The sequence below is a fragment of the Urocampus carinirostris genome, chromosome 3, assembly GCF_059441175.1.
Source record: "Urocampus carinirostris isolate Australia breed hairy pipefish chromosome 3, RoL_Ucar_1.0, whole genome shotgun sequence".
Lineage (NCBI taxonomy): Eukaryota > Metazoa > Chordata > Actinopteri > Syngnathiformes > Syngnathidae > Urocampus > Urocampus carinirostris.
In genome coordinates, this window is record NC_142351.1 from 33,850,811 (window position 1) to 33,868,430 (window position 17,620).

Consider the following 17,620-nt stretch of genomic DNA (forward strand, 5'->3'; position numbering starts at 1 on the left):
GGGGGAAGAGCATTCCACAGCACCGGTGCCCAGATGGAGAACGCTCTCGAACCAGCAGAACACTTCTTTGCTCTTGGGATCACCAGAAGACCGGCACTCTCAGATCGTAGGCTTCGGACCGGGACATAGGGGCAAATCAGATCTGAAAGATGAGAGGGAGCAAGTCCATGTATGATTTTGTATTATACTAAGAGAACCTTGAAATCACATCTAAGGCTAACTGGGAGCCAATGCAGGTTAGCCAAAATCGGTGTTATGTGATCGTACTTTTTTGTCCTAGTTAAAAGCCTCGCTGCGGCATTTTGTACCAGCTGAAGACACTTGATTCTAGACTTCGGGAGACCAGAGAGTAGTGCATTACAGTAATCAAGACGGGAGGTAACAAACGCATGAATTATAATTTCCGCATCCGACTGAGACAGTATTGAACGGATTTTAGCAATGTTACGAAGATGGAAGAAAGCGGTTCTTGTAATTTTCTTTACATGCATTTCAAAGGATAGATCAGGGTCAAATATGACACCAGTCACTCTGTGTGATGTGACATTTGTCAATGTTCACAGCAGTTTTTGAGAATAAGTCACGGCATTTAGATGGACCAATGACTAACATTTCGGTCTTTTCAGAGTTAAGACGCAAGAAATTGAGTGACATCCACTCTTTTATCTCAATGAGGCAGGCCTCCAAATTTCCACAGTTTAGGCCCGATCTTACCTCTAATTTTGATATATCCTACTCAAAGAGATGTGTACTGTATTTTCTATTTTTTGGGTGTGGGTTGTGATTCTTTCAGTGCCAAAACACATTCCCAAATAAAAACAGTCACTCCGTTTTGTTTTGCTTTCAGGTGGTTCCACCCTAACATCACCGGAATCGAAGCAGAACAACTTCTGTTGACCCGGGGTGTCCACGGCAGTTTCCTTGCTCGGCCCAGCAAGAGCAATCCAGGGGATTTCACCCTTTCAGTCAGGTGTTTATGCTCTTTAATCTACTTCTCTGTACGTCTTATCATTAGTCACCAGCAATTTATTTCTACTCTACTGTTCCCAAAAAGTACAAAGTACAGTTGTGAGTGCAGAGAAGCCTCTGATTTTGAAGCTGTTTAGCTGTTTTAAAGTTACTGATAATGACATTAGATAGATAGATAGATAGATAGCCTGCATCAATAAACATGCATATGCATAAATGCGTGCAAAAACATTTGCAAATATAAACACATCAGAATATAAAATTGCAAATGCAATACAATAAAGTTGTGCCTTATCTACATTTTAGATTTACTGAGACTGACATACCATACAGAAATTAATTTGTCAAAGCCTAAACTGGCTTTTGATGCACCATACCAATACATGGAAAGGTTTTTAAATAATCTACCTTGGGGTCCTCACAAAATCTTTACTTTATTACGCCTCATTCACACCGCGTGATTGGTAAATATATTCCTACAAAAGTATATCAAAAAGCTCACACAAATAGTTCTACTTGCACTTTTCTGTAAATGGGGTTTCTATTAGTTTTAACACAATGTTTTATATAATCACTATACATTAAACAGTTAATATTTGAGTCATATTTGTGGAAAAACATCCCCTTTATTCTATCTCCAGGTCTGTCATCTTGTTTATTTATTTGTTTGTTTGTTTTATGTGTTTGTTTTTTAACACAACAAGTGTAGATAAACGAAAGGGGAGGGGTATTATTTTCCCTACAAAACTACAATAAAGCCCACACAAATAGTTCTGCTGGGTTTATTATGTGTGTGGTGTCCAACACGTTTACAATGTTATTTGAAAGAAATTAAGTATTTGATTAATGTTTATGGAATCGCTCACAACCTTAATCTAGTTTCATCCACACTATTGCTACGAGCTAATAATATGCAAATTTGTCTTTCAGGTCCAACATTGTATACTTTACAAACTTGGTTTCATGTCTTGCTTGTCTAGATGTATTTTCTTGCAGATGCTAGCTAGCTAGTTGTAGACACCATTGATATACGGTATATGTAATAGAAAAAAAAACGATGTATTTAGCTCTATCCAGCCCCTCTCTGTGGCAAGAATGCTTGGATTGATTCCATGCAACAATTTGCCTGTTTAAAAATGCTTGTGAAAAGTTGGCTTTTCTGAAGGAATCACACAGCACATTAACAACCATCTTGGGTACCTTGCCACGGCTGCTTTACTTGAAATTACTCAGTACTCTGAACCACAACAGTTATGTTTCCAACTCATTTTATTGAGATGGCAAGATGTGAGTAAAATTAGACACTTGCCATAGTTACTGAATGAGCGTGTATGTGTGTCTGTGTGTGTGAAATTTTCCACTTTCCCCTTCCTCCTTGTGCTTGGAGCTGATAATACAGTAAAGCTTCTGTGCCTGCATTGATGTAATGATATTTCCGTTTTCACATGTTGTCTGGTTGGTATCTATACAGTGCACAGTTTCATTCTCTATGAAAAACTTTCCTGTAGCCTACCTTGTTTAATTTTATATCACAATAAGCAAAAAAAGTAATAACACGAGTATCATAAATTCCAGACTATAGAGCGCACCAGATCATAAGCCGTACACAGCACAATTTTAAAGGAAAAAACATTTTGTACATACATAAGCCGCACCCGATTATGTGCCGCATGTGCCCATTTTGAAACTTGAGATATTTACAAAGAATGACTGTACACAGAAAGACTTTTAATAGTATATTGTACCTTAACCCCTTGACGTTCTGACAGCCTACCGGTGGGCCGCAGGACTTTTGATAAACAAATATGTGTCTCTACAATGTCACCAGTCACTAAAATATGTCATGCCACATATCATTGGAAAGCTTAAACTCTTGGAATTTGAGATATGATGACCAAAATATACTCATCAGAGAAATATCCCATTCAGTTTGAAACAATATGCCCAAAAACTAGAAAGCCGGTATAACTCACTATTATGTCCCCTGGCCGTCTTCAACGTCTTTGAATGTCTGCGAAAATGGCTTCGTTATGTCAAGGACAATCCATAGAATCCCAAAAATATTTACTCCAAAACATACGATAATGCCGAAAGATAAATAGTAATCCACCTAAAGCATTTCTGCTTTTTTGGGACGTTGCTTCTTGTAATCGTTTCGCCACGTTATTTCAGTTTATAAATAAAAGCACTCGTAAAATTGTTCCCAAAATGGTAGTTAGCACTCCCCTTCCGACTGACACATTTTCCATTATGAGAGCCTGTGCATGCTAGTCTTATTCATGCACAAAGCACAGTTACAGTAAACTTGCGTCTTACTCGACACATATATTCCACGTGTCTCACTTTTCCCTTTACTGCTCCGGAGCCCATGGCGGCTTTTAGAAAAATGCATAAGTTAGCCGCAGTGTTGAAAGCTTACGGAAAAGGTTGCAGCTTATGGCCCGAATTTCACTGTAAATAATTTATACATTTGAGCTTAGCATTCCCCTGAGAACAAGTTACCTGTGAAGTAAAAGCAGTCTCAAATGCCTGACTGTTGATCTGGGCCTTAGACATGACTATGGATCTCTGGCACTTAGCCAAGAGTCAATGCTAATGCTATTAAGCCATTAACAGGAAATGCAAAGAGAATGCATTGGCTCATAAAAGGATAGAACAAGCATGCAAACCGGAAGTATTGCTTCGCTTCACAGTGATACCAATCAATCAACCAATTAGCAGTTGTTCTCGTCTTAGTCACTTCCACTCAAAATCTAACCAAGAGAGCCATTGTGCACGTTTGCACATAGACCAACGTGTGTGTAATATTATGTGATTTACTCAGTTAAAAAAAAAGGTTTTCGCTTTATATTTTCTGACTCTGATTCCCAGTTTATAGATTGAAAAATAAATTCTGCTTTTAGACCATTTGCAGCCATCAAGGGCTCAGAAAAGTTTAAGCAAGGGAATACATTTTAGTTTAAATAGCAAGACGAGTTCAAATGAAGCACCTAACTCTATTTTTTTTTTATATAAACACAAAGAACAATCATCTTGCCCACAAGGCTTATAATCTTGTATCTTATATTCATGCACTCATGTAGTATTCATCGGAACAATGGATATGAAAGGATTAAATATTGTAAATATTGGACTCAATTTCCGTCTGGTTTCATCTGCTCCTTGTTCTAAAGTTTTTCCTCCAAGTGTTTTTCCTTGAGTTCTCTTTAACTATTAAAAATGCTCCGAGAAAGAAATGTTACTATGCTAATGAATTTCTTATTACATGGCCCTGGCTTTATTTGCAGCGCTGGTTGTGATTTCTTTGTGCACACATCGGTGAATGTGCTTTTGGAGAGAAAAAAAAGAGTAAAATGACTTCAGGTTACTTTTAGGCATATTTTCATATTTTCTTTAGTTATTTTAAAAAAGAAACGAATGAGGCTCTGACAAAACTGAAACTGCAATAATTGTAACAAACACTGCTACACTGTAGTTTTAAAACATTTGTGTATGGTCTTAGTTTTGTGCAACTATTGTGTGATGTAATGGGAAACATTTTTTTTAAATACACGAATGTGTTTTGTGCTCACAAATATTTTCCATATACAATACCATATATAGTGCGTGTGAATATGTATCCGGTTCCTTCTACGCTGGCCCTGATCACACATTACTATACTTTATACGTATAAGTGTATGCATGTGCACAAATGATCAAATGTTATTTTGTATGAAAAAGGGTAGAAATATTTACCAATTGACACATTTCTCCTTTTATTTTCTCAAAATGCAGCAGATGGCTTGATAAGCTCATCCAGTCATATTGTATGTGTGGGTGCTGGCAAACAAACGTAATCTATATTTTACATATGCAAGCACACATGTAGGCGTTACTTTCACACGCCTGCTAGTAAAAACGTGTATCTGGACATCGAATAAATAAGTATTGAATGTCTCTTTCACTACTAAGGCGCCACGACGAGGTGACTCACATCAAGATCCAGAACTCCGGGGACTACTATGACCTGTACGGGGGCGAGAAGTTTGCCACTCTGGCCGAGCTGGTGCAGTACTACACGGAACAGCAGGACTTGCTGCGCGAAAAGAACGGCCACGTCATTGAACTCAAATATCCGCTCAACTGCAGAGATCCAACATCTGAAAGGTTACAATTTCATGGACACACTGACAAATTGAAAATTGTACAAACATGCACAGAGTCAGTGTTGCAAATATGACCACAATCAAACTCCACAGAAGTGTCTTTCTGTGAGTGAAAGTTTTTAATTTGCGTTTAAGTAAAACAATTTTCTCAGCATATTTTACAATTAAGAGAGAGAGGATGAGAGTGGAGAGAAAATATATGAACTTACTTACTTAATGATCTAATAAATAGTTTTTGTTTAATACTCGTGGGTCAAGAAATTTGTATTAATTTTATGTAATGTTAGAGTACACCTTAAAACAGACCGGGGCACTCCGGTCCTGGAGGGCCATACGTCCTGCCAGATTTTGAAGTTTGCTCTTCTTTAACTCAGGTGATACAAATTATAACCTCGTTAGCAAGCTAGCAAGTGCTCGTTAACGATACTGGTGATTGGAATCACCTGTATTGGATCAGAGAAACCTCAAAAATCATGCAGAACATACGGCCCTCCAGGACCGAAGTGCCCAGGTCTGCCTTAAAACCTAGTCAAAGGCTGTGGGAAAAATTAAAAGGAAAAAGTGTCAGTTTGGTCACTGTGAGTCTCGGTAGTTCGTCTTTTTACTTGTGCTTTGTAGCACTCGGTTTTGGTTCACAGATCCCTCAACCGCTAGGATTGTAAGAGAATCACTTCCTGCGGTTCAGCCTGGCGTTGCCCATCCCTCTCCAGGAAATTTTTTGGGGTAGGGTGTTTGCTCCCAAAGGTGAAACAAATAGTACTGGTCGCTGTTGTTTTACAGTGTAAAGAGTCATCCCAGACCGTGGTTATATCACATTAAAAAAAAAATCCCATGCCCAAAAACGTTTGACATTCAAAATTTGGGATGTTTGTGCAAAAGAGGAGTCCCTGAGATACATGTCTGATGTTGGCCGACGTCATATTAAATGCTGGTCTATAATTGGTTTGCATCTTGGAATCATGAAGATGCTGAAAGGCTGATCACCCTCCGACATTGCTTTTCTCTCCCTCTTCGTTCAGTTCAGAGTTTTGTGTGCTTTGTAAAGACTTTGCGAGTTGGTGATACATTATTCTATTTTTGTACTGTATATATTGGTATGGGTCCAAGGCTTGCCTTAATGATCAAGGAATTTGCAAAAACATAATAACCATGGAAACAAAGCTTGCGATGATCAAGGAATATGGATAAGGCAGACTAATGGCACAAACCACATTATATTATAGTCGTCCCGCCTTGGCTCACCTGCATTGCACAAATTTTTGTAGTAGTGATCCGGCTTCTTCATTCTCTTCTGATGCCTTTAGGTTACACTACACAATACAGAAATATTTAGTGGTCAGTTATTACACTGTGTCTATTTAACATTAATATAATGAATGTTCGTGAAGGTCATTGGTCTCTGATGGTGGACCTGAGTTAAACAGTGTGAATCACCATCTCCATTCTTTTTAATTTTGGAACACCACCAAACTAATCTTTCAATTTCCAAAACATATTCAAATAAAAGAGATTATTGAAGATTCTAAGGGAATACGTGTTCCATTTCAACCCCCTGTAATGATCCATTTAATCCCCAAACGTGACAATAATGTGTCTTGAGGGTTGAAGTGTTGCTTGAATCATCACACACCACACAGAGTGACTTCGCTTGTCCTACATTTTGTCCTTGCAGCCTTATTCCATTTGGAATACTTTCCAGCTCCAATTTATCTTGAAGTTCGAGTAGGAATCTGCTTGCAGGACTTGTGACACCCCGCAGCAGCATCACAAGGCCATTTCTCTCACGGGAAGGAAGAACATTGTTAAGCCTTCCTCATCTCCAATCCTCCCGCTCGTTTTGATAGTTTGTCTTCACCAAAAACACCTTCTCCCCTCGGGCTGAGCCATTTTGATTTTTGTTCTTGCTCTTTTTTGAGAAAGTCCCCTTGAGAAATGTAAAGATGTGGACGGTAATAAAAATGGCTTTGTTTTAAAGGTGCGTATAATTCAAGTAAAATTTTGTTGAACTACACTAAAAATGAACACATGTTTGACATGTGTTGTATTTTTTCATGCATTAACTCATGTTCTGCTTTCCCTGTGTGTGTGTGTGGTACATAATTTAGCAGTAGCTTAACTCCTCTTAAAGTATTGAGTCAAGATTAGTGTCCAAGCTCCACTTTAATCCAAAATAGAGTAAAACTGAAACTTACAATCCAAATACATTGAGTCTGTAACAACACCACAAGCGATCGACAAAATGTACAATACAAATAAAATACAGTACATCGAAAATATTAATCAACAAAAGGAAACCCTTAGAATCGTACAGACGATGGGGTCGAAGAAACAACAACGGCAGATATGGCTGCTGATGGTGATGATGCCATGTGTCAATGAGAATGTCTTCTTTTTCTTCTTCTTCTGCTTCTCCTCTTTCTCCTCTTCCTTCTCTTTCTCCCAAGTCTCCTTCTTCTTCTTTTCCTCCTCCCCCTTCTCCTTCTGCTTCTCTTCTTCATTCTCATCCCCCTCCTTCTCCTCATTCATTTTCTTCTTCTCCTTTTACTTCTTTTCCTTCTTCATCTTCGTAAAGTTTAACGGCGTCTAACTAGGCTGAACAAATAATGCTCCCAATGTGACATCACTTCCTGTCCTTCCTTTCCTTCATGTGGGAAACTCCAAAATCAATTTTAACAGGGGGTAAAACATCTCAATTCTACAACATTGCAAAAACCTGTTTTTGTTGAACTGGAGACTGTCAATTGATCATAATTGTGAGTGTTGCCTCAGGCTAGGCAATACATTGAATTAATTTAATTAATTAATCATTTTAAAAATTAACCGTTTTAAAATGTACTAAAGCAAAGTCCACGTATGTAATCTAGGAACTTGATTTCAATCATTGAAAACTTATACTAAGCGTTTATATCATGTGTTACATCTAAATATTTGGTTGCCAAAATGCTTAATTGGTTGCTGTACAAGTTGTGATTACAGACGTTTACTGTTTACAATACTACGTATTGGTGGCAAATTAAGCGCAAAGGGTTATTTTTGCATGATCTATGAGACTTCATATCAGTTTGTTTTCTGAACAATTTCCACATTATAAATCAATCATTATATTGTTTAAAATAAATTTGAAAAATCAATTATACAGAAAAAAATAAAATTAAAAATGTCCTCAAAATTGTATTGTCTTTTATCATTCCTTTTTGAAGATTTTAAATCAGACGATCTATCTGTCTCCCAGGTGGTATCATGGCCACCTCTCTGGCCGAGATGCTGAGAAACTGCTCACCGAAAAAGGCAAGACGGGCAGCTTTCTGGTCCGAGAGAGCCAAAGCAAACCGGGCGACTTTGTGCTCTCAGTTCTCACTCATGAGGAGAAACACGAGAACGTGGACCGTAGGACCAAAGTCACCCACGTGATGATCCGGAACCAGGTAGTTCATAACATATTCTTTTACCATCATCAGCATCGTCGCCGTTTTTAGCATTTAAGCTTTGGTTAATGTTGTCGAGCAGGACGGCAAATACGACGTCGGTGGAGGCGAGCGCTTCGATACCCTGGCAGATCTGGTAGATCACTACAAGAAGAATCCGATGGTGGAGAAAAGCGGCATTGTAGTGCACCTCAAACAGGTCTGATGAAAAAGAAAGTCACATGCTCTCGTTCTTTACTCCATCGTACGCTTTATCATGACAATGCTTCAGTATCCAGCAGTCAAAGACTATTGACGTACTGTAGGCGGGAAAGTAATCATTTGTCTTAGATCTAAAATCTATTGCCCCTTCATAAGACAGTGTGTAATATTTAGTGCAACAAATATATTCATTAAAAAAAGCATTGAATTAAATATATATATACCACAGCCATACCCCTCTAGTGGGAGGTGGCTAGAGTCCTTTCTGACTCTTTTTGGGAGATTGATACAGAGGAGGGGATTCCCAGCCCCCTCGATTGACCCAACTGAGGTGTTGGGAGTCATTAGGTGACAAAACCCCCCAATTCCAACCCCTAATGCTGAACGCAAGCAGGGAGGCAACGGGTACCAATGTTTAAGTCTTAGGTATGACTCGGCCGAGGCTTGAACCACAACCTCCCAGTCTCGGGGCGGGCGCCATACCCCCACCCAAGGCCACCGAGCTGAATTAAATACTAGACATTAATATATAAACTATCACAACACTGTTGCTTTTAAAAAAAAATCATAAGTGGAGAATATTGTATTTCTTTTACACAGTGGATTCCACATTTAGGGCGCCACCATGTTTGTCCAGTGCCCGTACGCTCTGCTATGTGGCACTGGCCCTTGTACCCACCATACAACAGTGCCATTTAGTTGTCGGATCTTAAACGCTGGGGTTTTAAATGTGCTTAATTTGAAAACATCGGTCCACACAAAACATATACATCGTACAGTACACATACAGGTGCTTCATTAATTTCTTCAAGTTTCGGACTGTTGAATAATGTAATGTATTGCAGTGTTTTTCAACCTTTTATGAGTCAAGGCACGATTCTTTATTTAAAAATCTCAAGGCACATCATGCCGCAAAAAAGTAAAAAAAAAAAAATTGCTAGTACCAGTTTGATCGGCTTTTTTAAATCTTGAGTTATCTTGTTACCTAAAATGACGGTTTGAAAAATGTCTTATCATTTGTGGTCACAGTAGTTACAGGTTATTTATTTGAGTTAATAATTCTGCTGTTGTTTTTGGAGTTGATTGTATTTTTGATAAGTTTCTAGTTTAGTAGTAGGCGCTCAAAATAAGAAGAGAAGACATGAATAAACTTTGAACTTGCAAAGAGAACATCAGCGGACTGTAAACCAAACTCTCACAATGCCCAATTCAAAATCTGATCCAAAAGTCCTCCTCTGAGCTCTTTCTTTATATTAAATCTCATTGGTAAGAAAACAGATCCGTTCTAAAGGGTGTGAAAATCAAAGAATATCAACATTATTGGCCAAATGTGACAGTAGAATTGTGCATATTAGTCAAAATAATGAACAACAGTGAGGTATAATAATCAAAATAACAAGCTGCCATCCAATGAAATCTCATTTGCAGTGTACATTATTAAAAAAGGATAAGCTTATCAATTTTTAAATCTGTTTTTTAAGTTTTACTATATTTCTATCTTGTTGTTTGAGAAAAAAAAATAAAAATAATGCTTTAAAGTTAGCCAGAATTTTCTGCTATTGGAATTTGTTTTACTACCTTGTAATTTGGTTCTTATTCGATTTATTTCATTATTTTTGCAGTGCAATCTTAAACACTTTCAAACACCATGTACCGTACTACCTTATGGGCAGATAATTAGTTTTTAAAAATAAAAAACTTGGTAATCTGCTGCCACCCACTGATATGGTTGAAGGTTACAGTTACTGGCTAATTCCTGGAAGAAAGGAGAGATCGTGAACAATGGCATGGTTTTTTGCTCCAATGAAATTGGGATATTCCTGAAGCACACTGGACAAAGTCTGAGAGCACACTAGCTCACTGGTTGAAAAACACTCATATTTTGAATAACCAAATACACAAAATTAATAACCATCACTCCAACCATTTTCAGCTAACTTGGCATGCTTGCTAGAATGTATGTGTTTGCTACTTGCTTTGCTCTGTTTATAACCGTCCTATCCTCTTATTCAACAGCCGTTCAATGCAACAAGGATAAACGCAGCCAACATTGAGAATCGTGTACAAGAGCTAAACAAGGTAGCAGATAATTCAGAGAAGCCCAAACAAGGGTTTTGGGAAGAGTTTGAGGTATGTCACTTTGAAAGGTATTACAAGAAACTTTATCGGCATTGCATGTCCAGTCCTCAAGATAATTTGCTTCTATAGCTAGCAGAGATTAAAACATTATCAGTATCTTGGTCATTTAGTTTCTTAACTCATTCGTTCTCATTGATGGCTATAGATGTCAAACATTTTTACTGGGCGGGCAGTAAATTAATTTAATGACATGCTTTCATTAATCAAACGAAAGGTTTTCTTCTATTCACACTTGGTTTGTTTGGATTGATACAAAGTTCCCGTTTTGCAGTTTTCAACTTTTGCCCAGATGTCATACTTGACTTTTTTGTCAGGTTTAATCCTGTACGCGGCTCGTCTTTACACAGAAACAGCAATCTCCCCTTTCTCCGATTCCCCACAGGTACTTCAACAACAAGAGTGTAAACTGCTGTATCCCCGGAAGGAAGGCATGAAACCAGAAAACAAGAGTAAAAACAGATACAAGAATATCCTCCCCTGTGAGTCGCACAGCTCGTTGCCGTTTCCTGCCTCAGCGGCTTCCTGTGGAAAGACAGAGTGACACAAATAGACAAAGCAGACAAAGCCTCTGTTGCGGCTGCGATAACTTGCAGACACAGCCAGAAAACATCAGTCGGGTCACAGAGAGTTGCGCCCTGGATTAATGAGGTTTCTTTTTTTTTCTTTTTTTACAGTCGACACGACTCGTGTTGAAATCCGAGATGCAGACCTAGAAGTTCCTGGTTCAGACTACATCAACGCCAACTACATTCGAGTCAGTCTGCTTTGTGACGCCTCACGCGATAAATAGATTGAAGTTCATTTTATATTAAAAACATTTTGGTCATCCTTGATACAAAATAATTTTGATGATATGCTTCCCCCTAGTGGTTTTAGGTGTAATAAATGAACGTCATCTTTTTGAGACTCAAATTAATTACAAATGCAGGAGTTGATCAAGTCACTCTTTTTAATACTTTTCTACAGGGCTCGCGTGAAGAAGGACGCAAGTTGGAGGAGGAAAAATTCTTCATTGCCACCCAAGGTTGCCTACAAAATACAGTTGTTGACTTCTGGAAGATGGTTCATCAGGAAAACACACACGTCATCGTCATGACAACAAAGGAGATGGAGAGAGGACGGGTATTTTGCTTATTTTTTTGTTACATTTTACCCCATTGATGAAAAAAAGCTAATTTTAGGCATCCATTGTTTCATATTGTAAGTAATGTTTAAGTTGTTTCTCCAGTGCAAGGATGGGAAAACCTTTTGAGTTAAATTGAACAATTTGGAAGAAACAGAGTTTTCGTCTAATAACTTGTTAATGTACGAGGAAAAATATTTCCTGTTTTTCTCATATCTATTTATGTGTATTATGTATTGTTTTATATTTGTTTATTAATAGACAATTTAATCAAATTGGCTTTGGAAAACTAAGAATGAGAGAAACATTATATATTATGCCCCTATTTAAAAAAAAGGGATAACATGCATTAACAAGTGTTTCTTTTTCCATGAAATTTTATAAATACATTGATAAATAAAAAACAAGATAAAAACACATTCACTGAAAAATCCACAATTTTAAAAGAGTGTTTTTGAAAATGATATTTATGCTATTTGAATATTCACAATGAAGTATCGAATGTTTTAAAAATATTAAAAAATCTATTTTGAATGGAGAAGGGGGGCACAAAGAAACATTGACAAGAGTGACACCAAAACAACAATGAAATTTGAGTTGTGATACTGTACAGTACAAATCTGTCTAACAAAGAAGATGGTATATTTTTTGACCAATTTTGAGAAATATGATCCCCACTACTACAACAAGAGAAGTAAAAGTGATCAAAAATATTTGACTCCGCCATAGTAGACATTTATGGTTATTTAGTATGTGTGATTTTTTTTTTCTTATTTTACTAAAAAAAGTTGGTTAAAATATAGAAAAATCTACTTAAAAAGAATGTTCAATTGATATTGTGATATTTTGTATTACTGGACAGTATTACCGGATAACATACAGTATTGCTGTATTTGCAAACTTTTCCATGTCTTTTCAGCATTTAGTTAAAAAGACACTGTGAAATTTGACCACTAGATGTCACTGTATTGTGTTTTTTGCAACTAAAACAAGCGCTACAAAGCACAAGGAAGAATATAAACTTCGGAGACTTAAACTCTAAAACTGCACCGGTGTTTTTTTTATTTTTTGCCCAGCATTTCAAAAGTTTTTGGGTTTTACTTGGTGTTACAAGTAGCAGCAGGATGGCGAACAATCATGTCAGCTCTATTTTGGTTATGTTATTTAAAATACATTTTTTAAAAATTTGACCGACAAGTATTTAAAAAAAATTATAATTTATGTATTTTGGCTTATAATTTAAATCAATATTGATTTTTGTAATGAATTAAAGTTTTTTTTTACTACGAGAAGGCACTGAATATAGTTAAAATTCCTTTTAAAATTCTGCAATTAAACTCCTAAAAAAGCATAAAGCCACTGATTATGGCATCAGCTATATTGTTACCCGTCTAATTTGTATGGAGATTATGTATTTCAGAGTTTCCGCGGATTGTGGAAAAGTCTTGAAAGGCATTACAATACACATAGCAACTACTGACAGAGACGTTTTCTTTGGATCATGGGAAAGTAAATTTATTGAAGTGGCTGTGGGTTGAACTTTTTTTTTGCCATGGTTCAAAAACTGTGCCAGGTAACGTAAACAAATCACAATGAATTGTGTGCAAAAAAAAATTTTTTTTTTCAGCTATGGTTTTTTGGGTGGAGATTGTCTTAAATTTGATTTCAAAATGCATTAAAAGTCTTAAAAAGTATTGAATTAAATTTACCTTAAGCTGAAGGAACCCTGGTGTATGCCTGTGAGACAGCTAACAAGGATTGTATGACAGTTAAGCTGATTGCAAAATCTGCTTGAGTGGATGTAGTTCTTGAGTTTGTGTAATTCCTACGAACAGATGCCAACTCTACCAGCCCCTTTCTTATATTACAGCATTCCGATTTTCTCTCTGTAGAACAAATGTGTCCGTTACTGGCCTGACCTTCACGCAACGGTGGAGTACGGAAAGGTGCTGGTGAGAAACGTGGACGAGCGACCAGCCCAAGACTACATCCTGAGAAAGTTGGAAGTGACCCGTCTGGACCGGGTAGGGAGAGCTTTGCCCTCAATCACCGCTGACACACTGACTCGGGGTCAGATTATCTAACCCGGTAAACCAAATCCTTCAGCACGTGCTTGTTCTTACGGACAATTTTCCCGCTTTCTCCTAAGGATTCGGTCAACGGATCCAAACCAAGCTTTTAATGGATGAAGTATATGTGAAATATTTTTTTAAATCTCAGTTTCGTACATATATGGATAAAAGTCTCCAATACGTGGGAAATTCCACAACAACTCTACAATTTATCGTGTATTTTCCGCACTATAAGGCACACAGGGTTATAAGGCGCATCCCCTAAAATAGGTGGGTCTATTTCATAATTGATCTGACGATAGGTGTCGATTGAAATTGCAAAAGATTGCTTGCAAGGGGAATCGAAACCGAGTTGCAGATGCCGAGACTTTATCACTAGACAAACAGTGCCAGAAACAGATTTGCATAGTGCATCTTGTTCAGCATTCTTATGGGTGAAGATGTGCTATTTAACCTGAACAACGAGTGCTTTTTTCTGTAAAGATGAAATATGGCAATTTCCTGCGGCACACTAGACAAAGTCTCACGGCACGCTAGTGTGCCCCACCTCACTGGTTAAAAACCACTGCAGTGAACACATATAGATGCAGTACATCAAATGGCATTAGCCTAATTTTTGCCTTTGACTTTTCCCCCCTAGAGGGAACCCTTGAGATACATCTGGCACTACCAGTACCTGAGTTGGCCAGACCATGGAGTTCCAAACGAGCCCGGGGGTGTTCTTTGGTTTCTTGAGGAGATCAACAGAACCCAGAGGACCATTCCACAATCCGGACCCATTGTCGTCCATTGCAGGTGCATGGTTTGGGTTCACCGTGACAAGCGGTGGGCTGCATGCAATGCCACCCATTGTTCACTGTCCTTTCTTGTGTACGGTTGGACTTTTCTACACAGGTGGTTGGGCAAACACCACATTTCTTACCTACACTTAAAAATAAAATCTTAAAAAAATGAGATTAGAATTTTAATTCCTTACTGAAACTAGCAGAAGGGTCTTTATAAAAATATTTCCAAGACGACAAAATCACACAAATATGTTTAAAGGCTGTGTTAACACTAATGTTTTATGGATATTTTTTAACTTTTCTTTATTTTCTTCCACAGTGCCGGAATTGGAAGGACTGGCACCATTATTGTCATTGACATCCTCATTGATATTATTAACCGCCAAGGTAGGATTTGTTGGAGATGGATGTGTTTTACGGAAAATTCATTCATTTTAAAAGGGCAGTATATGTTATTTAGTGACTCCTAGAGGTAAAAAAAAACTTCATTCATTAGAAAATATGAATATTGATTTGAATACTAAACAAAAGTACATGAACTATCATATGAACGTGCATTTTTTTTAATTACTTGTAGGTCGAGAAATTTGTATTTACTATATTTGAAATAACATGTGGTTCACACAAATGGAGCTCATATGATTGTCTGCCATCTTGCTCCTAACATTACCCCATAAAACCATAAACAATTGAAAGGCTGGGCAAAATAAATACAAGAAATATTGTGCAATTTTGTCACTCTGAGTTTTCGCTTGTATTATTCATTGTGCTTTTTAGCACTCATTTTCAGTTGCACTACACAGTAAAGTGAAATGTGGTGGTCAAAAATTACACAGTGTTCCTTTAAATATGTGGTACTTGAAGAAAATGTACTTGCTTTCCATCCTGTTAACATAGTTCTTTTAGCATATGTTGTTCATACTTTTTAGTATTCTAACCTCTATTCTTGTACATTTATTTTCAAAGTATGTTCCATAAATTGAAGTAACTCCACAATTTAACATAACTTTCATGTTTTAATCAAATCCAATGATTTGTATAAATGCAACTGAATATTGTTGTTGTACACAAAATGAAATAAATCTTGCCTATGCACACCAGGCCTTGATTGTGATATCGACATCCCAAAGACCATCCAAAGGGTACGGCAGCAAAGGTCCGGCATGGTGCAGACAGAGGCCCAGTACAAGTTCATCTACATGGCGGTGCAGCAGTACATAGACACAGCTCAGAAGAGACTGGAGGAAGAGCAGGTACTCGAAAACTGGCCTGAAAATCGTCACCTTTTATAAATTCACAACAGAATTACATATGTTATGAATGATGCTTAAATGGACTCACCACGTTAAATATTCCTCTCTGCGTTTAAAGTCGTCAACTCATCTTGTATATTTTTCACTTAATTCAAATCAGAGATGATGAAGTCAGACTGCATCATAACAAAGATCTTTTTTGCAGAGGAATAAAATGAAGGAAAGAGAGTACTCCAACATCAAATATCCGCCTTTGGCCAATTCTAGGTCCAAACTCAACATGGCCTCGTCACGCTCTTCGTCTGTGTAAGTACAACATTGATTTTGTGTCACTTCTCTAAGACATGCACAAAGAGAGGGGAAAATACAAACACACTTGGTACTAAAAGTTTAAACTGGGCATTAATTTATTAGAGGCGCTTGTAGCAACATATTGCCTTTTCTTTGTAGATTGACCAACGATTCTTCTAGTGTGTACGAAAACATCAACTTTAAAAGCCCACAGACGTCCTTCAACAGTAACACCAGAAGATAAAACGAGTTTTGGATGGATCGCCACACATGTCTGCAAGCTTCTCTGTGAGTATTGTTTGTGATTTTGGCTTTTCTACACACAAGAGTCATTAAAACCGTCCCTCTCTGCTTTGTGTTTATTCAAAACCCAACAATATATCTCATTAGAAGTACCAAAATATTATTACTTACTTTGAACAAGTCAGGAAGACCTTAGTCAAATGTCAAAGGAAGCAAAACTAATTAAAGATTGAAATAGCTTTTAGTCTGTGTAGCAGCTTTCATAATTTCAGGATTTTTTCAGCATGATTTCAAAATACCTCATTTTCACGACTTAAGGTGCACCCCCAAAACATAGTTTTTTTGTCTTATATTTTCCATACATAAGGCGCACCGGACTATAAGGCGCTACAGTGGGAACGTCAGATAGTTCAGTTAAACTTATTAACCCCTTAACATTCCGACGGCTCGCAAAGAAGCAAATGCTTGTTTCAGACACGTACGGACACGGTGTCTGTACAATGTCACCAATAACTAAAATGCGTCATTCAACATATCATTAGGAAGGTTAAACTCTTGTGATTCAAGAAATGCCAACCATTTCTTAGTTTTTTGAGTGGTAGATTTTATTAGGTGACATGATTCTACTGTAGTGCGGGGTTCACATGTTTTTTAGCCTGAATTCTCTCAAAACATGTCATGTCCAGTATTATCCTAGAACTGAATTTTTCACCCAATTCAAGTTAGATTTGTCGCATGAGTATTTGGATGGGAGACTGCCTTGGAATAACAGGTGCTGTAAATCAGTCATTTGGCGCACACGGTGCTGCGAAAGCACTGGTTGTACCCCCCTCGTACAGTGGGTGAAAATGAAATTTTCTTAGGGGACCAGATAAATTAAGTTAGTAATTATCTACAAAACCTGTGTTTTCGGTGACTACAAAATGCCAAAGACATAAAATGGGCTTCATTTGTTCAATGTTGGCTCATTGTA

The 17,620-nt window shown here is 37.5% G+C and overlaps 1 protein-coding gene across 2 annotated transcripts in view; it reads left to right on the forward strand.

Moving 5' to 3' along the window:
- Positions 1-17,620, forward strand: part of ptpn11b (protein tyrosine phosphatase non-receptor type 11b) — a 29,100-nt gene that overhangs the window by 10,616 nt on the left and 864 nt on the right. For both annotated transcript variants that reach the window (XM_088331556.1, XM_088331555.1), the window contains exons 2-15: positions 848-970; positions 4,922-5,116; positions 8,348-8,540; positions 8,623-8,739; positions 10,758-10,871; positions 11,263-11,359; positions 11,555-11,634; positions 11,847-12,002; positions 13,896-14,027; positions 14,716-14,870; positions 15,180-15,247; positions 15,962-16,113; positions 16,319-16,419; positions 16,564-16,692. In XM_088331556.1, the coding sequence (XP_088187682.1) occupies positions 848-970; positions 4,922-5,116; positions 8,348-8,540; positions 8,623-8,739; positions 10,758-10,871; positions 11,263-11,359; positions 11,555-11,634; positions 11,847-12,002; positions 13,896-14,027; positions 14,716-14,870; positions 15,180-15,247; positions 15,962-16,113; positions 16,319-16,419; positions 16,564-16,648 (1,768 nt within the window). In that variant the 3' untranslated portion in view covers positions 16,649-16,692. The remainder of the gene's footprint in view (positions 1-847; positions 971-4,921; positions 5,117-8,347; positions 8,541-8,622; positions 8,740-10,757; positions 10,872-11,262; positions 11,360-11,554; positions 11,635-11,846; positions 12,003-13,895; positions 14,028-14,715; positions 14,871-15,179; positions 15,248-15,961; positions 16,114-16,318; positions 16,420-16,563; positions 16,693-17,620) is intronic.